This window comes from Muscardinus avellanarius (assembly GCF_963383645.1).
Source record: "Muscardinus avellanarius genome assembly, chromosome: 3".
NCBI lineage: Eukaryota > Metazoa > Chordata > Mammalia > Rodentia > Gliridae > Muscardinus > Muscardinus avellanarius.
In genome coordinates, this window is record NC_137788.1 from 78,868,764 (window position 1) to 78,888,426 (window position 19,663).

Sequence of the window (19,663 nt, forward strand, 5' to 3'; positions counted from 1 at the left end):
TCTTACACTTCAAAGAAAAAACCTGTCCATTTATTCAATCAACAGATATTCATTGATTCCAACTGTATTCCACCTACTTCAAGGTGGTAGATTAGCAATGAATTACATAAGCAAGATCTCTTGCATTCCCTCAAGGGAATATTTTATGGGCTTTGCAATATACAGCTGAAGCCAGGCTTCATGTGGCACACGCCTATAATTCCAGTACTTGGGAGGCTAAGATAAGAGGATCGCAGATTCAAGGATGGTCTCAGCAGCGTAGCAAGACTCTCAGCCTCATAGCAAGAAATAAATAAAATGGGTTGGAGGTATACCTGGAAGTATAATTCCCCTTGGGCTCAATCCCCAGAACACACACACACACACACACACACACACACACACACACACACACACACACACTACATATATAAATACACACATCTGAGTTGTAGACTTTTTACCATTACATAAGAAATGCCTATTAAAGCAGTCTACTGTCTATTTTTCCAGACATGCTTTTATTTTGATGGTTTCAGTTTAAGAGATTTTGAAGACTTTACTAGGCTGAGGTATTTGTACTTGTTAGTAGTGACAGATATAGGGATGAGAGATACATATCAGAATAATTGACCTTGAGATGTGTGAAAGATAAATTTGCAGGTAAAGAGACTAAATTGGCAGGAATCCAGGCGTGGTGTTGCATGCTTGTAATCCCAGCATTCGGGAGGCTGAGATAGGAGGGAGGCTGAGCTAGGAGGATCGTGGTTTTTGGATAGCCTCAGCTATGTAGTGAGGCCCTTTGAAACTCAGTGAGACCCTGTTTCAAAATAAAAAACAGGGCTGCAGCTGTAGCTCTGAGGTAGAATGCCCTGGGTTCCATCCCAGTACAGCAAAAAGTAAAGAAAGGCAGGAAACTACTCCAATGATATGACTATAAAGAGATAAGAATTTGAACTCAAATATGGCAGTAGAAATAGAAAGAAAAGACATGGAAAATGAGCGAAAAATCAGTAACTTAATTGCTTAATATGAATCTAGAGGAAGGAATTTGTCTCTTAAGTGGCAAAGAAAATCATGCTATTGAAGTTAGAAAAGACTTACATAAGCTTGGCACTGTCATGTGCACCTGTGATCCCAGTACTTTGGAGGCTAAGTCAGGAAAATCTCAGGTTTGCAGCAAGCCTGGGCAACTAGTGAGGCCCTGTTTCAAAATAAAATTACAGCTAGAGTGCAATGGTAGAATACCCTTGTTAGAAAATGGCCGGCTTAGGAGGTTTCTCTTGGAGTAAGTTTTAAAGTAGTTATGTTTTGCCATTATTTTACAGTTGAGAAAACTGAGAAACCACATAGTTACATATTAATAAACTTTAGAACTGGTACTAGATCTTTAGTGTACTCTTTCTGAATGGATGCTCTTTCTTCCCCTTGAATGAGATTAAAAGAGAGCAGAAGCCGGGCATGGTGGCGCACGTTTGTAATCCCAGCACTTGGGAGGCTGGGATGAGGATCGCACAGGTTCAAAGCCAGCCTCAGCTACTGAGTGAGGCTCTCAGCAACTTAGTGAGACCCTGTTGCCAAATAAAATATAAAATAGATCTGGGAGTATAGCCCGGAGGTAGAAAAGCCCCTGGGTTCCACCCCCAGTACCACAAAAAAAAAAAAAAAAAAAAGCGTGTGTGCATGCACGTGCACAAAGGGGAAGGCGGAAAAGATGGTGGGAGCCTGGAAAAGAACAATAGCTTACAATGGCCTGTAATCTTCACCTAAAACTATTTTTCTTCTCTATGGCACCATACATTCTTCCTACTTTGGAATAGTACTCCCTTTGAAACTTTGAAGAAACTGAATGGTTAATAAAGCCATTATATTCAGGCCAACCCGACCATGTAGGTTCCTGATATTCATGTTTCTTGTCCTTAATTTGATTATAAACTACGTGGTAGAGACCACATTTCCAGTTGTAGTAGCTTCTTCTGTTTTTATGATACATTTTATTTTTCATGTGATATTTTACTCTTTTATTTATCTTTTATATTTAAAGAATGATTTTTTTAATTATTCTAGAAGTATTTACAGAAAATATAATTTAAAACTGACATGTTTATGTCCAGCATTTTGTCTAACATGTCAAGATTCTCTTCTGTGACATTTCAGTACAAGATTATCTTTACTGTTTCTCTCCTCTTCAAGGTATAGAAATTCATAGGACTTGCCAATCTTGGTGGTGTGCTCCTGAAGACCCAGCTACTTGAGAGGCTATGGCTCTGGGAGAATCACTTGAGTCCAGGACTTCAAGACTAGCCTAGGCAACACAGCCAGATCCTGTCTCAAAAAAATAAAAATAGGGCTGAATGTGTAGCTCAGTGTTAAAGCACTTGCCTAGCATGTGGGAGGCCCTGTGTTCTTTCACCAGCACTGCTAAATGAATTAACTTGTAGATGGTTTTATTTATTTATTTATCTATCTTTTTTTTTTTTTGGTGGTACTGGGGTTCCTGGAAGCCCTTCACCTCCAGGCTACGCTCCCAGGCCTATTTTTATATTTTTATTTGGAAACAGGGTCTCCTAAGCCAGCGCGGCTGGCTTCGAACCTGCGTGATCCTCCTGTCTCCGCCTCCCAAGCGCGGGGATTACAAGCATGCGCCACCACGCCCAGCCTTGTAGATGTTTTTAGAATTATAAAATAATTCTAGAAATAATCTAGATTTAGAATTCTTTAAGAAGAGTTTAAATTATATTCCAAAGAGCTTCGATGTTCTGCATCATTATCTTAGGAGGCAACATAAAGCCTTTTGGGGGGGTATTCTATATAAGATATAATTTGTGATTTGTGCTTTGCCACTTTAAAATTTACTTTTTCAATTACTGATATAATTCAGGCCCCTAATTTTACAAATAAATAGCCTTTCGTATAATTCAGTACTCTTTCTTTCTTTCTTTCTTTCTTTTTTTTTTTTTTTTTTTTTTTGTGTGTGTGTGTGTGTGTGTGGTATGGGAATAGAACCCAGGGGCATTCAACCTCTGAGCTACACCCTCAGCTCTGTTTTTTTATTCTTTATTTTGAAACAGGGGCTTACTAAGTTGCAAAGGGCCTCACTAAGTAGCTGAGGCTGTTTGAGAACTGTGATCCTCCTGTCTCAGCCTCCCAACTGAGTTGCAAAGGGCCTCACTAAATAGCTGAGGCTGTTCGAGAACCACGATCCTCCCCTTTCAGCCTCCCAAACACTGGGATTGCAAGCATGCACCACCATGCCGGGTATAATCCGGGATTTTTAATGACTACTAACTGCTGGTTATATGTTCTTTCTATGCTATTAGGTTACTCTTTTTATCTTCTTACAAAGTTTGGTCTTTATTTAATGTTTATTATAAATACAATAGCTAGCTCTGTATAGTGGCTCATGTCTATACTTTCAGCTTCTTAGAAGGCTGAAGCAGAGGAATCACAGGTTGGAAGGCAGTCTGGGAAACTTAGCAAGACCTGTCTCAAAACTGAAAATAAAAAGGCAGTCATGGTGGTGCATACTTGTAATCCTAGTATTTAGGAGCCTGAGACAGGAGGATCACACGTTTGTGACCAGCCTCAGCTACTTAGTGAGGCTCTGCACAACTTAGTGACACCTTGTTTAAAAATAAAGAAGAAAATAATGCTGGGGGTGTAGCTTGGAGGTAGAATGCCCCTGTGTTCAATCCCCAGTACAACAAAAAAATAAAAATAAAAAAGTTTTTATAAAAAGGGCTGAGAATAATCAAGCTCCCATGAGAGACTGAAATAATATCTCTTCCATCTCTTGACCAGTAGGCACTCTGCAATATTCATTAAAGATGACTGGTTCTTCCTTCATTCAAACATTTGTCATCATTATGAGAGATTTAAAACATAAACCAGTTTATATATCATTATTTAAAACTTATTTAAACTCTTAACTCTGGTATACCTTTAATCAGCTGTCATTTTAGCAATCAATTGTGCTATCTCCTAAATCTGTTTTTATCCAAAATTATTTTTAAGTATACATATTTATGAAATACAATTTAAGACTGATACATGTATACATTGTGTAATAATCAAATTAATTTGGTGAGTAGCATTTTCATCATCTTAAGTATTGTGTTGAGCCGGGCATGGTGGCGCACGCTTGTAATCCCCGTGCTTGGAAGGTGGAGACAGGAGGATCGCGCTGGTTCAAAGCCAGCCTCGCTGGCTTAAGAGACCCTGTTTCCAAAAAAATATATAAAATAGTTCTGGGAGCGTAGAAGGATTTTCTGGAACACCTGTACCACCAATAATAATAATAATAATAATAATAATAATAATAATAATAATAATAATAATATACACACATATTATGTGTTGGGAAACGTCAAACTCCTTCAACTTTTTTTTTTCTTCTCTATTTTGGTCCTAAGGATTAAACCCAGGGACATTCTACCCAGAAGTATATCCATCTCTTTTTATTTTTTATTTTGAAACAGAATCTTGCTCTGAATTGCTGAGGATTTCACTAAATTGCTGGGGCTGGCCTCGAACTACATTCCTCCTGTCACAGCCTCCCAGGTGCTGTGATTACAAGCATGCTCCGCCCCACCCAGCTCTTCTAGTTCTTTCTTAAATATACAATAAGTTGTTGAAATCTTAAATTCAATGTATTAAGTTTTTACCACCAACTAAAAGAAATAACTATGTAAAACACTTAAAATAATGCCTTTTATATAATAGTTGTGCAGTAAGTAATAGCTCGTATTATTGTTATTCTTTTGGATTTTTTATTGCCACAATCTAGATGTGTGTTCCACTGTTTCAGTTTTCTTGGTTCTCCATCTACTTTTTATGCCATTACTCTCTTCCAAGCTTCATTTCCTTCTTCATTTATCCTAAAGTTTGTATTGCTCTAAACTGTTTTCTTTCTGATGCACCACAGTATCCTTCAGCCATGTCTTTACTGCCATTCCTGGTGTGGAAACAGGGGCTAACCATAGATCTGTTCTGCCATCTGCCTTCTCTGCTTTGGTAGGCTGAATGCTGCTGAAATTAATCTACCATATTTCTGTGCATTTTAGTTTCCAACCTCAGTAGCGTGTATAAAGTTATAATACATTTCAGGTCTTTAGCTTCATACCAGCATCTTTTCTTTCACCATCTCTTCAAGTCTTCTTCCCCACCGCACACTTTATTACTTCTGTTTTATAGATTAGATTAAGGCTATTAGCCCTCATATTCCTCCCACTACCTATGAAGTTTTATCATCTGGACCTCTTAGGTTCAGAGAAAGAAGTTTCTCTCATTCCTATAGAGACCATGATCTAAGTTGTCCTCTAGTCTCTTTCTCAGCTCCTGAAATGTTCTTCCATCAGTTATCCCTGTTGTAACCTGTATATTTTAACCACTGAGTATTATTACATATATTCATAGTCCTCCCATTTAAAAAAGAAAAAAGTTCTTTCTTGCTTCCCTTAGCTTTATTGATAGACCTTTCTTTCACAAACAACATTTTCATGAATATAATACATACTCACATACTACACTGAACCTTGGATTGCTATAAAGGGCTCTGAATAAGACATATTATGTGTAGTGTCTTATTTAATCCTCACAGTGATCATATGAGATATGTATAATTATAATAGCTCTTTTAGGGTTACTTTGATCCCAAGAGTTTAATTAATCCTTCTTACATCATATAGCTAGAAAGTGGTAGAACCAAGTATCTTAAGCATCTGACTCTAAAACCTAGTCTGTCTAAAGCAGAAGCCTGTTCTACATGGTAAAGAGCTAACTTGTCTCTGCTTCTAGTCCATCTTTCTGCCTGAGTAGATTTTCTTAATCACATGTTGTTGTTGTTGTTGTTGTTGTTGTAGTAGTAGTAGTAGTAGTAGTAGTAGTAGTAGTAGTAGTAGTATAGCTAACCTGTACTGAGATTAGTTTAGGTGCTGAGCTCATTTTAATTCCTTTAATTCTCACCCAACCCTAAAGAATGGATACCATTATTAGGCATGCTTTACAGGTGAGCAAACTGGGGCCCAGAAAGATTAATGTTAAACTTGACCAAAGTTCCAAAACTACTAGATGACATGAGACTATAGCCCTAGCCCTATTTTTTATTCTTAAATTTGAAACAGTGTCTTACTGAGTTGCAGAGGGCCTCACTAAGTAGCTGAGGCTGGCCACAAACTTGGAGTCCTCCTGTCTCAGCCTCCCAAGTATTGGGATTACAAGCTTATGCCACCAGGTCCGGCTTGTATGTATGTATGTATGTATGTATGTATGTATGTATGTGGTACTGGGATGGAATTCAGGGGCATTCTACCTCTAAGCTACACCCCAGCCCTATTTTTTATTCTTTACTTTGAAACAGGGTCTCACTGAGTTGCAAAGGACCTCACTAAGTAGCTGAGGCTGTCCACAAACCAGGGTCCTCTGTCTCAGCCTCTCAAATGCTGGGAATACAAGCATGCGCCACCATGACTAGCTTATTAGTTATTCTTTATTTTGAAACAGGGTCTCACTAAGTTATGGAGGGCTTCACTGAGTAACTGAGGCTGGCTGTAAACCTGAAATCTTCTGTCTCCCAAGTACTGGGATTACAAGCATACACTGCTATGCCTAGCTAGTCCTGGGTGGGTGGGTGGGTGGGTGGGTGGGTGGGTGGGTGGGTGGGTTGGTTGGTTGGTTGTGGTACTGGGGTGGAACCCAGGGGCTTTTCTACCTCCAGGCTATACTCCCAGACTTATATTTTATTTGGAAACAGGGTCTTACTAATGTTCTTAGAGGCTCACTCAGTAACTGAGGCTGGCTTCGAACCTGTGGGATCCTCTTGTCTCAGCCTCCCAAGTGCTGGGATTACAACATCCTCCCAAGTGCTGGGATTACAACATGCGCCACCACGCCCTGCCTGGCTGTGGCCTGGTTTTTAACTACTGCACTACTTGAGATGATCTCTAACCTCTACCCCTCCATATTTTAAATCCTTTATTGTCACCCTATTACTTTCAAGTTAATGACCAAATTACTTTGCTAGTCATGTAAAGGCCTATGTCTACTTAATCTTCTTATTTCCCAAAGCCTCCTAGGCTTAACTCCATATCTCTAGAGTATATCATATACTTCCCTAAGTTTTGTATGTTCTCTTCCTCTGATTTCTGTGCCTTCTGTACCTTTAAACTTGTGGTTCACCTCTGAAAACCCAGTCTGAGCAAGCCTGATCTTCTTTATACCTTTCCCTTAAAAAAAAAAAATGTGTTCTATTGCCAGTATATATGTGCATTTCCGTCTCCCCAATGAAATTATTAACTATTTAAAGATAGAAATATACATAGCCTTTATTTATATTTCTACCACAGATTCTTAATTTCAGTATTTGCTAAGTATTAGTGAAATGAATGGAAATAATTTGCCCAAGAGTAATTTTTAAAACCTTTTTTAAAAAGCAAATTTTTCAACCTCTGTTTTATTTAGTTTCTTTACTTCAACATTCTCAAGGGACACTGATTGATGCAGGGATTTTCATCTCAAATTCCCCCCAAAAAAGGCACATCAGAATTAGAGGGAAGGGCATGTTTAATATGAAAATGTCATCTTTTTTTACCCATTCACGCCCTCTTCCATATAGAACCTGGTTTAATTTTCCATGCTTAATCTGTTATTATATTAGAAAATCACTATTTTAAAGCACAGTGTAGGCATTTTTTTTGTTTGTTTGTTTGTGTTGTTTTTGTACTGGAGATTGAACCCAGGGACATGCTATTGAGCTGCATGCTAGTCCTTTTAATTTTTATTTGAAATAGGATCTCACCAGGTTTCTGAGCATTTCACTAAGTTGTATTGAGGCTAACTTAAACCTGAATTTCTCCTGTCTCAACCTCCCAGGTACTGGAATTACAGGTGTTCTGTGTGGATCAATAATGGCTGAGACTTTTTCAGCCTTAATAACAACCATGAATATTCAGATTTGAGAACACAAGTCCCTAGGAGGATAAATAAGAAGATAGCTACATCTAAAAACCTAAGGGGAGAGATATGGATTGGATTTAGTCAAGAACAGCATTATAAAGGAGATGGGTGTTTGATTTAGCCTTGGACTGGAACAAAGGAAAGACTAGTAGGAAAATCTTATGTAACAGTGTTGGTTTCAGTAGGAGAGCAAGACATAAGTTTAGAAACAGGAACTGTATATAAAGTCATGGAGGCAGAATAGTATGAGTTTGGAATAAAAGGGAGGCTTTGGAACTTTTAGAATATCTGAATTGACATAGAAATTTTGATTTTTGCCTTTGCTTTTCAGCAAGGAAGCCTCACTCTTCTTTCTCTTTTTTTCTAAGTTCCCGAATTTTCTCACTTCAGTGTCTTCAGTATTTCAGTAATGTTTTCATAGGATGTCCCTAGACCAAAAGAAATGCCCAGCAGCGTCACTTATTAGGAAGTAGTTATTAATTATTATTTATGTTCTAGAACTCAATACAAAAACACAAATATAGAGAGAAAAGTTTATTTAATTTTTTATTTTATTGATACACTATAGTCTCACATAATAATGTGGATTATTCCATTCTAATGTACCCAAAATTAACAAATAGTATATGTACATGTTACATACTGTATAACTTATGATCTCACTTTCTCTTCCACATCTATTTTTTATGTTAAATTGCTTTTTTCTCTTGTTGATAACCTAGCTTAGCAAAGATAAGATACCATCAAAAGAAGTATTTATTTTACTAGCAGAACTATTACCCACATTGAGCTAGTAGTTCCCATGGTGTCCAATAGATGTCACTGATTTCCTTTGAAAAGTCAAAGTATTTTCTGGCACCCAGGGCTCTTGAGAAACAGATTGGAAACCTCAGCCTTCCTTGTGCTAATTCTTTTATGCTAGATATGTATTGATTTGTTGTTGTTACCACCATTGTTTTGGTTTCTGTTTTGTTTTGTATTTTTAAACTGCAATACATTTTTAAATCTGCTATTCTTCTTTCTCCACTCTATGTAAAGTTGATTCAATTGACTTTTACCTTTTTTTCTTTTATATTCAGGCCTTAGAGAGGTAAGCCATGCAGATTCCTTATTTTGACCATACAGTTTTCTCCTTGATTCTAGAGTGAAATAAAGCAAATGAACACAAGCTGAGATAGTCTGCCAGTACTACCAAATAGTACCTAACTTAACCACTTAGAGTTTTTGGTAGTAGTTTTACTCTATCTAGAATTTTTTATGTGGTATTTGGGGTAGTACCCAGGGCCATTCTACCTCTGAGCTACATCTCAGCCCTATTTTTTTTTTGGGGGGGGGGGTCTGGGGATGGAACCCAGGGGCATTCTACCTCCGAGCTACACCCCCTGCCCTATTTTTTATTCTTTATTTTGAAACCAGGTCTCATTGAGTTGTGGAGGGCCTCACTAAGTAGCTGAGGCTGGCTTCAAACCTGTGGTCCTCTTGTACTAGGATTACAAGCGTGAGCCACTACACCTGGCTTTCCATCTAGAATTGTGTTGCTTCTATAGTTTCAAATGATCTCTTAGCATGCTTTTGCCCTATAAAACTAACTTCTTCATCTGGGAACTTGCTCAGAAACCAGCAGTTACACTTGCAACTTCAGTTCTAATAGTAGTGCCATCACGTAATATGGTAGCTTAAGTATATCTATATGGTACTTTGCTTCTCAGAAAGGTATTTCCCAAAGTACACTGGATATTAGTGACTAAAAAAAAATATTGAGGATTTGTAACATAGATTATGTAGTACTGACGTAATCTCTAGATGACAGCCTGGGCCTTTCTCTTAATGTAGTAAAGAAAGTGTTATTCACAAGGAACAATGCAAAGTAACAAAAAGTAAAGAGCTTTATATCTAAGTCCTCATTGTAGAGCTTTATATCTAAGTCCTCATTGTAGAATTCCAGGAAAGCTCCAGGAGCAGTGGCACATGTCTGTAATCCCAGTGACTCAGGAGGCTGGGGCAAGAGGATTGCAAGTTTTAGGCTAGCCTTAGCAACTTAGTAAGACCCTATCTCAGAATAAAAAAATAAATGAAATGGCTGGGGATATAACTCAGTGGTGGCACACCCTTGGGTTTAATCTCTAATATCAAAAACAGGAAGAACAGGTACCACTACTTCAGGAGAGCTAGCTTAAAATCTGTGAGGTGAACTTCCATCCCAATCTCATATCTGTAACACATTTCAGTTTGAAACATGGAATAAAGAGACAGGAAAGAGAAATTAGTTAATATATTGGTTTTACCAGAATGGTTAGAATAAATAAAAAATGATGTGACTGGATCTTCTCTCGTCCAGATTAAAGCATAATGTCACAACTTTAGCAGCGTGATAGTGTATGATTTCTTTTTTTTTTTTTTTTTTTCCAGTACTGGAGATTGAACCCAGGGAAATTCTATCTCCAAGCCATAGCCCCAGCCCTATTTTTTATTCTTTATTTTAAAACAGTGTCTCACTAAGTTGCACAGGGCCTCACTAAGTAGTTCAGACTGTTGCAAACCTGCGATCCTCCTATCTTAGCCTCCCAAGTACTGGTACTTGTGTGTCCCACCATACCAGTCAGAGTGTATGGATTTATAACATACTAATTCCATCCCCAGGATTTGTGCACTTTGCAGATGCTTGCGGAATAATAAGTCTTTGCTGTTTGGCACCTGCCTGATCATTAATAAGTTTTCCTTCCCATGGAAGAAGTTAGGAAGAAAGGAGACTTCTATTACCATGATCTAAAAAAAAAAAAAAAAAAAAAAGTTATTTAAATTCCAATCCCCTCTGGGGGCTTAGGATGGCAATACTGGGAATTGAACCCAGGGTCTCACACATGGTAGGCAATATAGCTCCAACTCTGAGGAATATTATTTTATTTTGAAGAGCTATATATTACAGTAAAAATCTTCAGTATAAGCCAGGAGTGTTAGCTGAGACAGGAGAATTGCAGGTTCAAGGACAGCCTCAGCAATGTAGTGAAACTCTCATCAACTTAGTGAGACTCTGTTTCAAAATAGAATAGGGCTGGGGGTGTAGCTTGGAATGCCCCTGGGTTCAATCTTCAGTACCACACACACACACACACACACACACACACACAATAAAACTCTCTAGTATACAAGTATGTTAGACTTGCTGGAACTCAAAAGGTAGGGAACAATATGAATATTATATAAATAGCATACCAGAATTTTCTTGTACTTATGAGTTAGGAAAAATTATTTTAAAATGTTTAAAACTGTTGGGCATGGTGGCGCACACTTGTAATCCCAGCATTCTGGAGGCTAAGACTGGAGGGTTGTGGTTTGCAGACAGCCACAGCTATTTAATGAGGCCTTCCGCAACTCATTGAGACCCTGTTTCAAAATAAAGAATAAAAAACAGGGCAGGGGGTGTAGCTTGGAGGTCCTCCTGGTTTCCATCCCCAGACCCGCCCCCCCAAAAAAAAAAATGTTTAAAACTATCTTTGTGATTAAATTTTTCTGTTACATTTGGAATTTTTAGTATACTTAATAAATATGGGAAATCTAACAATAAAAGAACAGTTTTTCTTCCAGTTTATTCCAAAAATAATTGTTTCTAAAATACTTAACCTTTTAACTCAAATAGAATATGATAGCATTAGTAGCCCATGCATTTGTGTATCGATTGTTAATCCTAAAATTATTGCATACTTTCCCTTCCTTGACAAGTATTATCTCCCATATTATAAGTCAGAAAGAAGGAAATGGGAGGAGGCCCTGGGATCACGCACCATTGATATATTTGTCTTAATTCTTTTTCTGATTGGCTATGAGTCCTTCTAGAACATTGTGTTTTGATTCATTTTTTATATTTCCTCTACCTGTCTGTGCATTTGTTTGTACCAACTAGTTTTACAATTTAAACAATTTTATTATGTACACCAGGAACTTACATAATAAAATGCATAAGTTTATAAATTGAAAGTTATTATATAAAAGTAGTAGTTTATTGCTTTGTAGACCCTAAAGAAAAAATATTCATCTCTTTTTGTGGATGGTCTACATAGCCTGAAAAAGCAAATAATGGATGAGAATATTACTTTTAATTAAAATATATCAATAATTACATATGTGTAGAGGTCAATTTGTGGCTTGACTCCAACTTATTATGTTTTATGTTTACATTTAGTATTAGGTTGTTAAAACCTTAAATATGTTCTCCTATTTACACTTTTTTTTGTGTGTGTGTGGGTCTGGGAATGGAACCCAAAGGCATTTGATCTCTGAGCTACACCCCTGCCCTATTTTTTATTCTTAATTTGAAACATGGTCTCACTGAGTTGCGGAGGGCCTCACTAAGTAGCTGAGGCTGTCCGCGAACTGCGATCCTCTAATCTCAGCCTCCCGAATGCTGGGATTACAAGCTTGTGCCACCATGCCCGGTTTAAGCATTATTTTTAATAATTATTGTATATTCTCTTATATGAACATGGTATAATATATTTACTGATCCTTGGATTTTAGACATTGAACTTGTGTGTGTGTGTGTGTGTGTGTGTGTGTGTGTGTGTGTGTGTGTGTGTGTGTAAGAGAGAGAGAGCGAGAGCGCACGCGCGGGAGAGAGAGAGAATGAATAAATGCACATTTTTCTGTAGAAAGCACAGTCTGAATTTCCTCTTTCATCTTTACCCACTCAGGTTGCTGCACTCACCAGCTTTGCTACCTGGTGGTGGTCTTTGAAGATTAAATAAGCCAGTATTCCTAAAGTTCTTAGCACAGTGTATAGCACATTGTAAGTGCAGAATAAATGCTATTTGCAGACCTTTCTCTGACTCAGCATTGGAACAAAGAAATAAGAAGGCCTGACATGGGCTCTTTGAGTCAAGCACTGGGGTCTGTTAGCAGTAGTACATGTGGAGAAGGGAAGTCAGAAAGATTGAGGTGTCAAGTGGGAGGAAAGTTTCAATGGTCATTCATCTGTTTTGGTTCCCAGTGTGCATTGTTCAAGTGTACCTTAGAAATACCTTCTCCAGAGACTGTCTAAAGTTTGTTAAAGGTAATATACAATCCAGAAACATTACAAAATTTTATTTTAAATAGTGTGATGTTTGTGTTTGTTATCTTTGTTTATTGTATTTGTATTTCATATTTTGTGCTATTTTATTCAAGTGTTTGTCCAACGATGTCTTTTCACATTTTTTTTTAATTATCCTAGTCACGTGAACTGGAAATTTCAGTTTATTGGCGTGATTGGCGATCTCTGTGTGCTGTAAAATTTCTGAGGTTAGAAGATTTTTTAGACAACCAGCGGCATGGCATGTGTCTCTATTTGGAACCACAGGGTACTTTATTTGCAGAGGTAATATATTTTATTAAATGTGTGTAACTATGTTTGAAATTATGTTGAAATTAGGCTGAAAGACAGATGACTTGAATTCTTGACTCAACTCTGCCACTTGAGTAGGTATGTGACCTTGAGAAAAATCACTTATCCTCTCAAGGTCTGTTTTCTCATCTAGAAAATAAGGGGTTGGGCTAAATTATAGCTAAGATTCCCCTAAGCTTTAAAATCTTAGGAGCTTAGTGGATTTTGTGAACCATAAATCCAGTGCTATTTTCATGTCAACTTGAATCTTTTTTACTACAGGTTACCTTTTTTAATCCAGTAATTGAAAGAAGACCAAAACTCCAAAGACAAAAGAAAATTTTTTCAAAACAGCAAGGTAATTGCTAAGAATCAAATACAAAATATCTTGGAATTTATTAAATCTAATTATTTTTAAAGTAATATCCATCTGTGGTTTCTTTCCTTTTTCTGTTCATTTATATCTAGCATTTTATTACAGAACATTTCAAACATATCTTTAAGTGGAGAGACTAGTGCAGTGTGCAATTGTAGTAATCAGCTAGTATCTAGCATTTTTTTATCCATGTCCTATCCACTCACTATTAGATGATTTGAAGCAAACCCACGCATCATTGATTCATCCTTAAATATAGTGGGTATTTTTGAAAGATAAGAATTGCTTTTAAAACCTTAACTACATATTGCAAGACTTAAGGAAAAAAAAAACCTAACAATGTCTTACCTATTTATTATTATAGCATTTAATAGCAAATAGTTAAGAACTAGTTTTCTCAAGTGACAAATATTGTTTGTTCTTCCTAAGTTAATGAATGAGTTTTTAAATTACAGTTTTTGGTAATAATGTAAAGAAATTACTTGTTTTGTTTTCTTCATAATATCTACAGGCAAAACATTTCTCCGAGCTCCTCAAATGAATATTAATATTGCCACTTGGGGGAGGCTAGTGCGAAGAGCTATTCCTACAGTAAATCATTCTGGCACCTTTAGCCCTCAAACTCCTGTGCCTACTACAGTGCCAGTAGTTGATGTCCGCATCCCTGAGCTAGCACCTGCGGCTAGGTATGTGTCTAAGATGTTTAAATAATGTACAATAGGAGATTATTCTTGTTGTGTCGTTTGTACATATTGATTACAGTGGTTATACTGAGAACCTCAGTTTTTTTTAAAGCTAGCTTACTTTTATTTTAAAAACTGTCTAAAATAATTTCCTTAGATTGCTGTTTTGGTAAATTACTTTATCTTCTGTAAGTGATTCTACAGTAACAAAATTGGACTTTGATCTTGAGCCTGAACCTCCTCCAGCCCCACCACGTGCTTCTTCTCTTGGAGAAATAGATGACTCATCTGAATTAAGAGTTTTGGATACATCTGGACAGGCAAGGCATTTAAAACTTTGTATAATTCTTTTTTTAACAAACGAATTAGCAGTAAAAGCATTATAGTGAGTTAAGTATATATTTCAATTAAAATTGCCACTGAACTATGTATTTATATTTCTAGGAATGCACTATTAACTAAATTAGAACAAGTTGACAGGAGAGAAGTTCTGAGTATAATGTAAGAACATTATCATTAGCCTCTGGGTCTTCTTAGACCAACAGAGGGAGAATAGTCTTATTAAAAGGAGCAAAGGAGCAGGGTTAATTGAAGATGTCATGTTGCCTGAAACACTCTTTATCTTCTAACTTGGGTTCAATATGCATTGAAGATGATAATAATAATGTGTCAGCTTTTTACTTTTGTAAGATGAGTGTAATTATAAATTAATGGCCATAAATATGAGTAACTAGTATTTAAATTTTTTATATATTGAATTTTTCATTTTTCAACTTTATAGTTAATAAATAAGTTGTTTTCTGCATTTTTCTATGGTTTAATAAGTATTTAATATTTTACAGGTCTTGGAAACTAGTTTTGATATTGAGCATGACAGAAATAGTATACTTCCAAAATCCCATTTTGAATATGAGACTGATATTCCTGACTCAGACCTAGGATATAGTGGTCAAGAGCTTGTGGATAGAAGGTAAAGAGTATTTACAATGTTTTGCTACTGCATACTTGGTATCATGCTTTATTGCTTTATTTTTTTAAATGAAATTACTCCTTTCAGATCTCAGCAAAGATTTCAATTTAATCTACAAGATTTTAGATGTTGTGCTGTCTTGGGAAGAGGACATTTTGGAAAGGTAATCACTTGGAATTTTTTGGAGTATGTGTAAAATTGATAATTCACATAGAAAATAATTACTTTAATTTCATTTTAGGTGCTTCTGGCTGAATATAAACATACAAATGAGATGTTTGCTATAAAAGCCTTAAAGAAAGGAGATATTGTGGCTCGAGATGAAGTAGACAGGTTAGTTGTTGTTATTGTTGTTGTTGTTGTTTTGTGGTTACCGAGGTTGGAACCCAGGGGCATTTTATCTCCAAGCTATATCCCCAGCACTATTTTTTATTCTTTTTCTTGAAACAGGATCTCACCAAGTTGCAGAGGGCCTCACTAAGTAGCTGAGGCTGGCCACGAACCTGTGATCCTCCTGTCTAAGCTTCCTAAGTTCTAGGATTACAAGTATGTGCCACCACACTCAGCTGACACATTAGTTTTTAAAATTAAAATTGTTTGTATATATTCCAACAGCAAAATTTTCCAATTTCATAGTAATATATAAATATATATACTTGGCAAGAGGGAGATATTAATTACATTAATTAAAAATTAAGTTTTTTCTGTCCACTTTTTACCATTCATATAAAAATTAAGTGATTAGTGGATACCAATGAAATGTTTGATTGGTTCTGTTAAGATTTTTATAAATAGAGATGTCAAAAATTAAAGCTATGTCTCATTTCCTCTTATAATACTGATAAAATGTCATTTATAGATCATGTTTGGTGGGAAGCAGAGATGAGGAGAGTGAAAGGCTCTGCGTCTTTCAACTAGAAGCCAGGCTGGAAGCGGAGAACAAGCAAGGAGAGATAACTATATAGTCCCCAAGGCCACGCCCCCTCAGCAGCCAAGCCCAGCTTCCAACATTGCTACTTTATTTCTGTGAAGGCTAGGGGAAAATTCTAAATCCAAACCATTATACTCTGGCCTAAATATTTTACTTTGCCTTTTTGGAATGCCGTAGTATTGTTTTGAACAACAACAAAATAAGTTCTAAACTATTCTTGTTAGTGGTACTGAGGATTGAATCCAGGGGCAGTCTAACTCTGAGCCATATCACCAGCCCGTTTTTTATTAATAATTATAAATTTTATTTTTTTCAATATGCTTTATTGGTACATTATTACATCATAATGTAAATAGTGTTGACAGTGCCATGTGACATACATGGGTCTCTCTTAGTTACTGCATCCTTACCAAAACTATGATCCTATTAACCTCCCATATACTGGGATTATAGGTGCTATAAGCATTTTTTTTTTTTTCCATTTAAAAATAAAAGCAGCAGGACATAGTGGTGCATGCCTGCTGGTAATCTCAGTACTTACGAGGCAGAGTAAGGAGGATTGCAGGTTCCAGGCTTAGCAAGGCTCTTGGCAACTTAGTGAGACTGTTTCAAAATACAAAAAAAATAAAAAATTGGGCTAGGGTAGACCCTAAAGGTAGACCACCTCTGGATCCAGTCCCCATTACTAATAAATAAATAACAGAGGTTATTGTCAATTTTTGGTTTCAGTCTCACAAGTAGAAACAGAAAAAGTGGCTAGTTTGTAAAAAAAAAAAAAACCTAAGTAAAACTTAAGGTATATCAATTGATATATTTTGGTCAGATACTAAAAATTAAATAAGTTGAGTTTTAAGTCAAATTGATTTGCTAAATATTTACAGGGAAAGGAAGAGTGGTTTTTGTTTTGTTTTGTTTTGTTTTTCTATTTGGGGAAAGTTAACATTCCACATCAGTAAATTTGAACATTGTTTTATTTGTATTTGTTCTATCTCTCTTTCTCTCTCTCTCCCTCCCTCCCCCTCTCTCCCTCTCTCCTCCCCTCTACTAGAGATTGAACCCAGGGACAGTATACCTTACACACCCAGCCCAATTTTTTTTTTTTTTTTTTTTTTGTATTTTGAAACAGTCTTGCTAATTTGTTAAGGTTCTTGCTAACTTGCTGAGGATGGCATTAAATGTATAGTTTTCTGTCTCAGCTTCCCGTGACCTTTAATAACCTTTTTTAATCCTTAAGGGGGAAATTTGTGATAGCTAGAGTTTTCTATAATATTGTAGAAAATTATATTGTTCTCAGGAAATATTGAAGCATGTTATAGAATTATTCATATACCTTCTTTATTTTCATTTATACTTCTAGATTAAATTTTTGTGCAGCATATATATGCCTCTACTTCATATTTTATATGAAAATAATTTGAACACTAGAGCTTAGGAACTATAAATACTGTCTTTGAAATTGTCTAGGATATACACACTAAATATTTAAAAATATGCTTCAAGTTGGTAATTCTCTGACCAATTCCTGATGAATGCCCACAATTTGCCCCTAATTCAGCCTTTTTTAAAAACTAGCCATACCCAGAGTGGTGGCACACACTTGTATTCTCAGTACTTGGGAGGCTAATTAAGACGGGGGATCCCAGGTTCAAAGCAAGCCTTAGCAACTTAGTGAGAGCCTGTTTCCAAATAAGAATTATATAGGTCTGGGGTGAGGGTGGAGGTAGGAAGCTCTAGGCTCCACCCCAGCACACCCTCCATACACACACACCACCAGCACAGCACAGCACAGCACACATCACTCCACCCCAACCAGCAGCCGTGCCTGTATGCACACTACTCTAATGCTGCCAACATGGGCGCTGCAGTCACTCTGTTACACCAGTTTTAACATATTTCAGCTAAAATTATACATCAAATAGAACTGCTTCATAGCATTTATCAAAACACATCTTATGACTTGGAAGGTAAAATAGTTAAAATTTATCCTTAACATTTAGTAAGCTATAAAAAAATGTTATTTCCAGCTAAAAGTTTTAAAAGAGTCTATTCATTTTTAAATGTTTTCTCTTACAGCCTGATGTGTGAAAAAAGAATATTTGAAACTGTGAATAGTGTAAGGCATCCCTTTTTGGTGAACCTTTTTGCATGTTTCCAAACCAAAGAGCATGTTTGCTTTGTAATGGAATATGCTGCCGGTGGGGACCTAATGATGCACATTCATACTGATGTCTTTTCTGAACCAAGAGCTGTGTGAGTATGCTTTACACATTTGTCTGAGTTTTCCATGACTGATTTCTTTCAGGGAAGGCAAAAAAAACCTCTGAATTTAATTTTTTCCCCCCTCACTAATAGAAAATAAAGGCCAGTAAGAAATATTAGAAGCCAGGCGTGGTGGCACACACTTTTAATCCCAGCATTTGGGAAGCTGAGACGAGGATCGTGTTTCGAGGACAGCCTCAGCTACTTAATGAGGCCCTTTGCAACTCAGTGAGACCCTGTTTCAAAATTAAGAATAAAAAATAGGGCTGAAGGTTTAGTTCAGAGGTCGAATTCCCCTGGGTTCCATCCCCAGTACCACAAAAGAAAAAAAGAAATATTAGAATTTCTTACTTGCCTATTTGCCACAGGCTTTTTTTTTTTTTTTTTTTTTTTTTACTCTGTTGTCCATGTTGACAATTTTATGGATTACCTTAAATCCTACTTGTTAATTTAGATGCACAATTTAGGCTCATTTTAGTTTTTTGGGTTTTGTTCTCTTTCTTGCTATTTGTTTTTCTTCCTAGGACTGACATTCAGGACCATGAGTTTAAGGACAGATTATACTCAAAGTACATTAGGTTTAAGAAAAAAAAGTATAGAAAAGCCTATATCATATATTTGTATAAAATATAGATGTTTGCATTCTTACAGGATAAAAATAATCAAGTACTTACTTGCTTGTCCGTAACAATATCTCTGAAAAATTATAAGGAAACTGGTATAAGAGTGTATTCCTTATTTGAAATATTCGGGACCAGAAATGTTTTAGATTTTGAAGTGTTTTTGATTTTTATATTTGCATAGAATTTACCAGGAGATCTAAAAATCTTAAATTCTCCAGAATCTGAAACTGAATCTAATGCTATGCTCAAAAGTTTCAGATTTGACAGCATTTCAGATTTCAAAATTTGGAATTAGAATCCAAAATTAGGAATGTTCAAGTTAAGGTATACATATTACCTCCAAGGAAAGGGTTAAAAAGTAGACTTTATTATGAATCCTTTTTGTGGTTTTTTAGTTTAATAGTGTTATTGTTTTTCTTATTTAAATACATAAAAACAAGTAATAGTAAACACTTGAGCATGTATACACGTGTATATTTGTGTGTTCATTTTCCCTGTTATCTCAGTTTTATAGTTCTTAAGTGGTGGAGCTA

General features: G+C 36.3%; 1 protein-coding gene across 3 annotated transcripts in view; it reads left to right on the forward strand.

The window, feature by feature from the left end:
- The window catches only part of PKN2 (protein kinase N2), a gene marked incomplete at both ends in the record, with an annotated part of 134,049 nt that overhangs the window by 91,512 nt on the left and 22,874 nt on the right, over positions 1–19,663 (forward strand). For 2 of the 3 annotated variants that reach the window (XM_080690755.1, XM_080690756.1), the window contains 8 exons: positions 13,139–13,282; positions 13,571–13,646; positions 14,176–14,350; positions 14,541–14,667; positions 15,190–15,317; positions 15,405–15,480; positions 15,559–15,650; positions 18,322–18,498. In XM_080690755.1, the coding sequence (XP_080546881.1) occupies positions 13,139–13,282; positions 13,571–13,646; positions 14,176–14,350; positions 14,541–14,667; positions 15,190–15,317; positions 15,405–15,480; positions 15,559–15,650; positions 18,322–18,498 (995 nt within the window). The remainder of the gene's footprint in view (positions 1–13,138; positions 13,283–13,570; positions 13,647–14,175; positions 14,351–14,540; positions 14,668–15,189; positions 15,318–15,404; positions 15,481–15,558; positions 15,651–18,321; positions 18,499–19,663) is intronic. The other variant, XM_080690757.1, reaches the window with a different exon arrangement.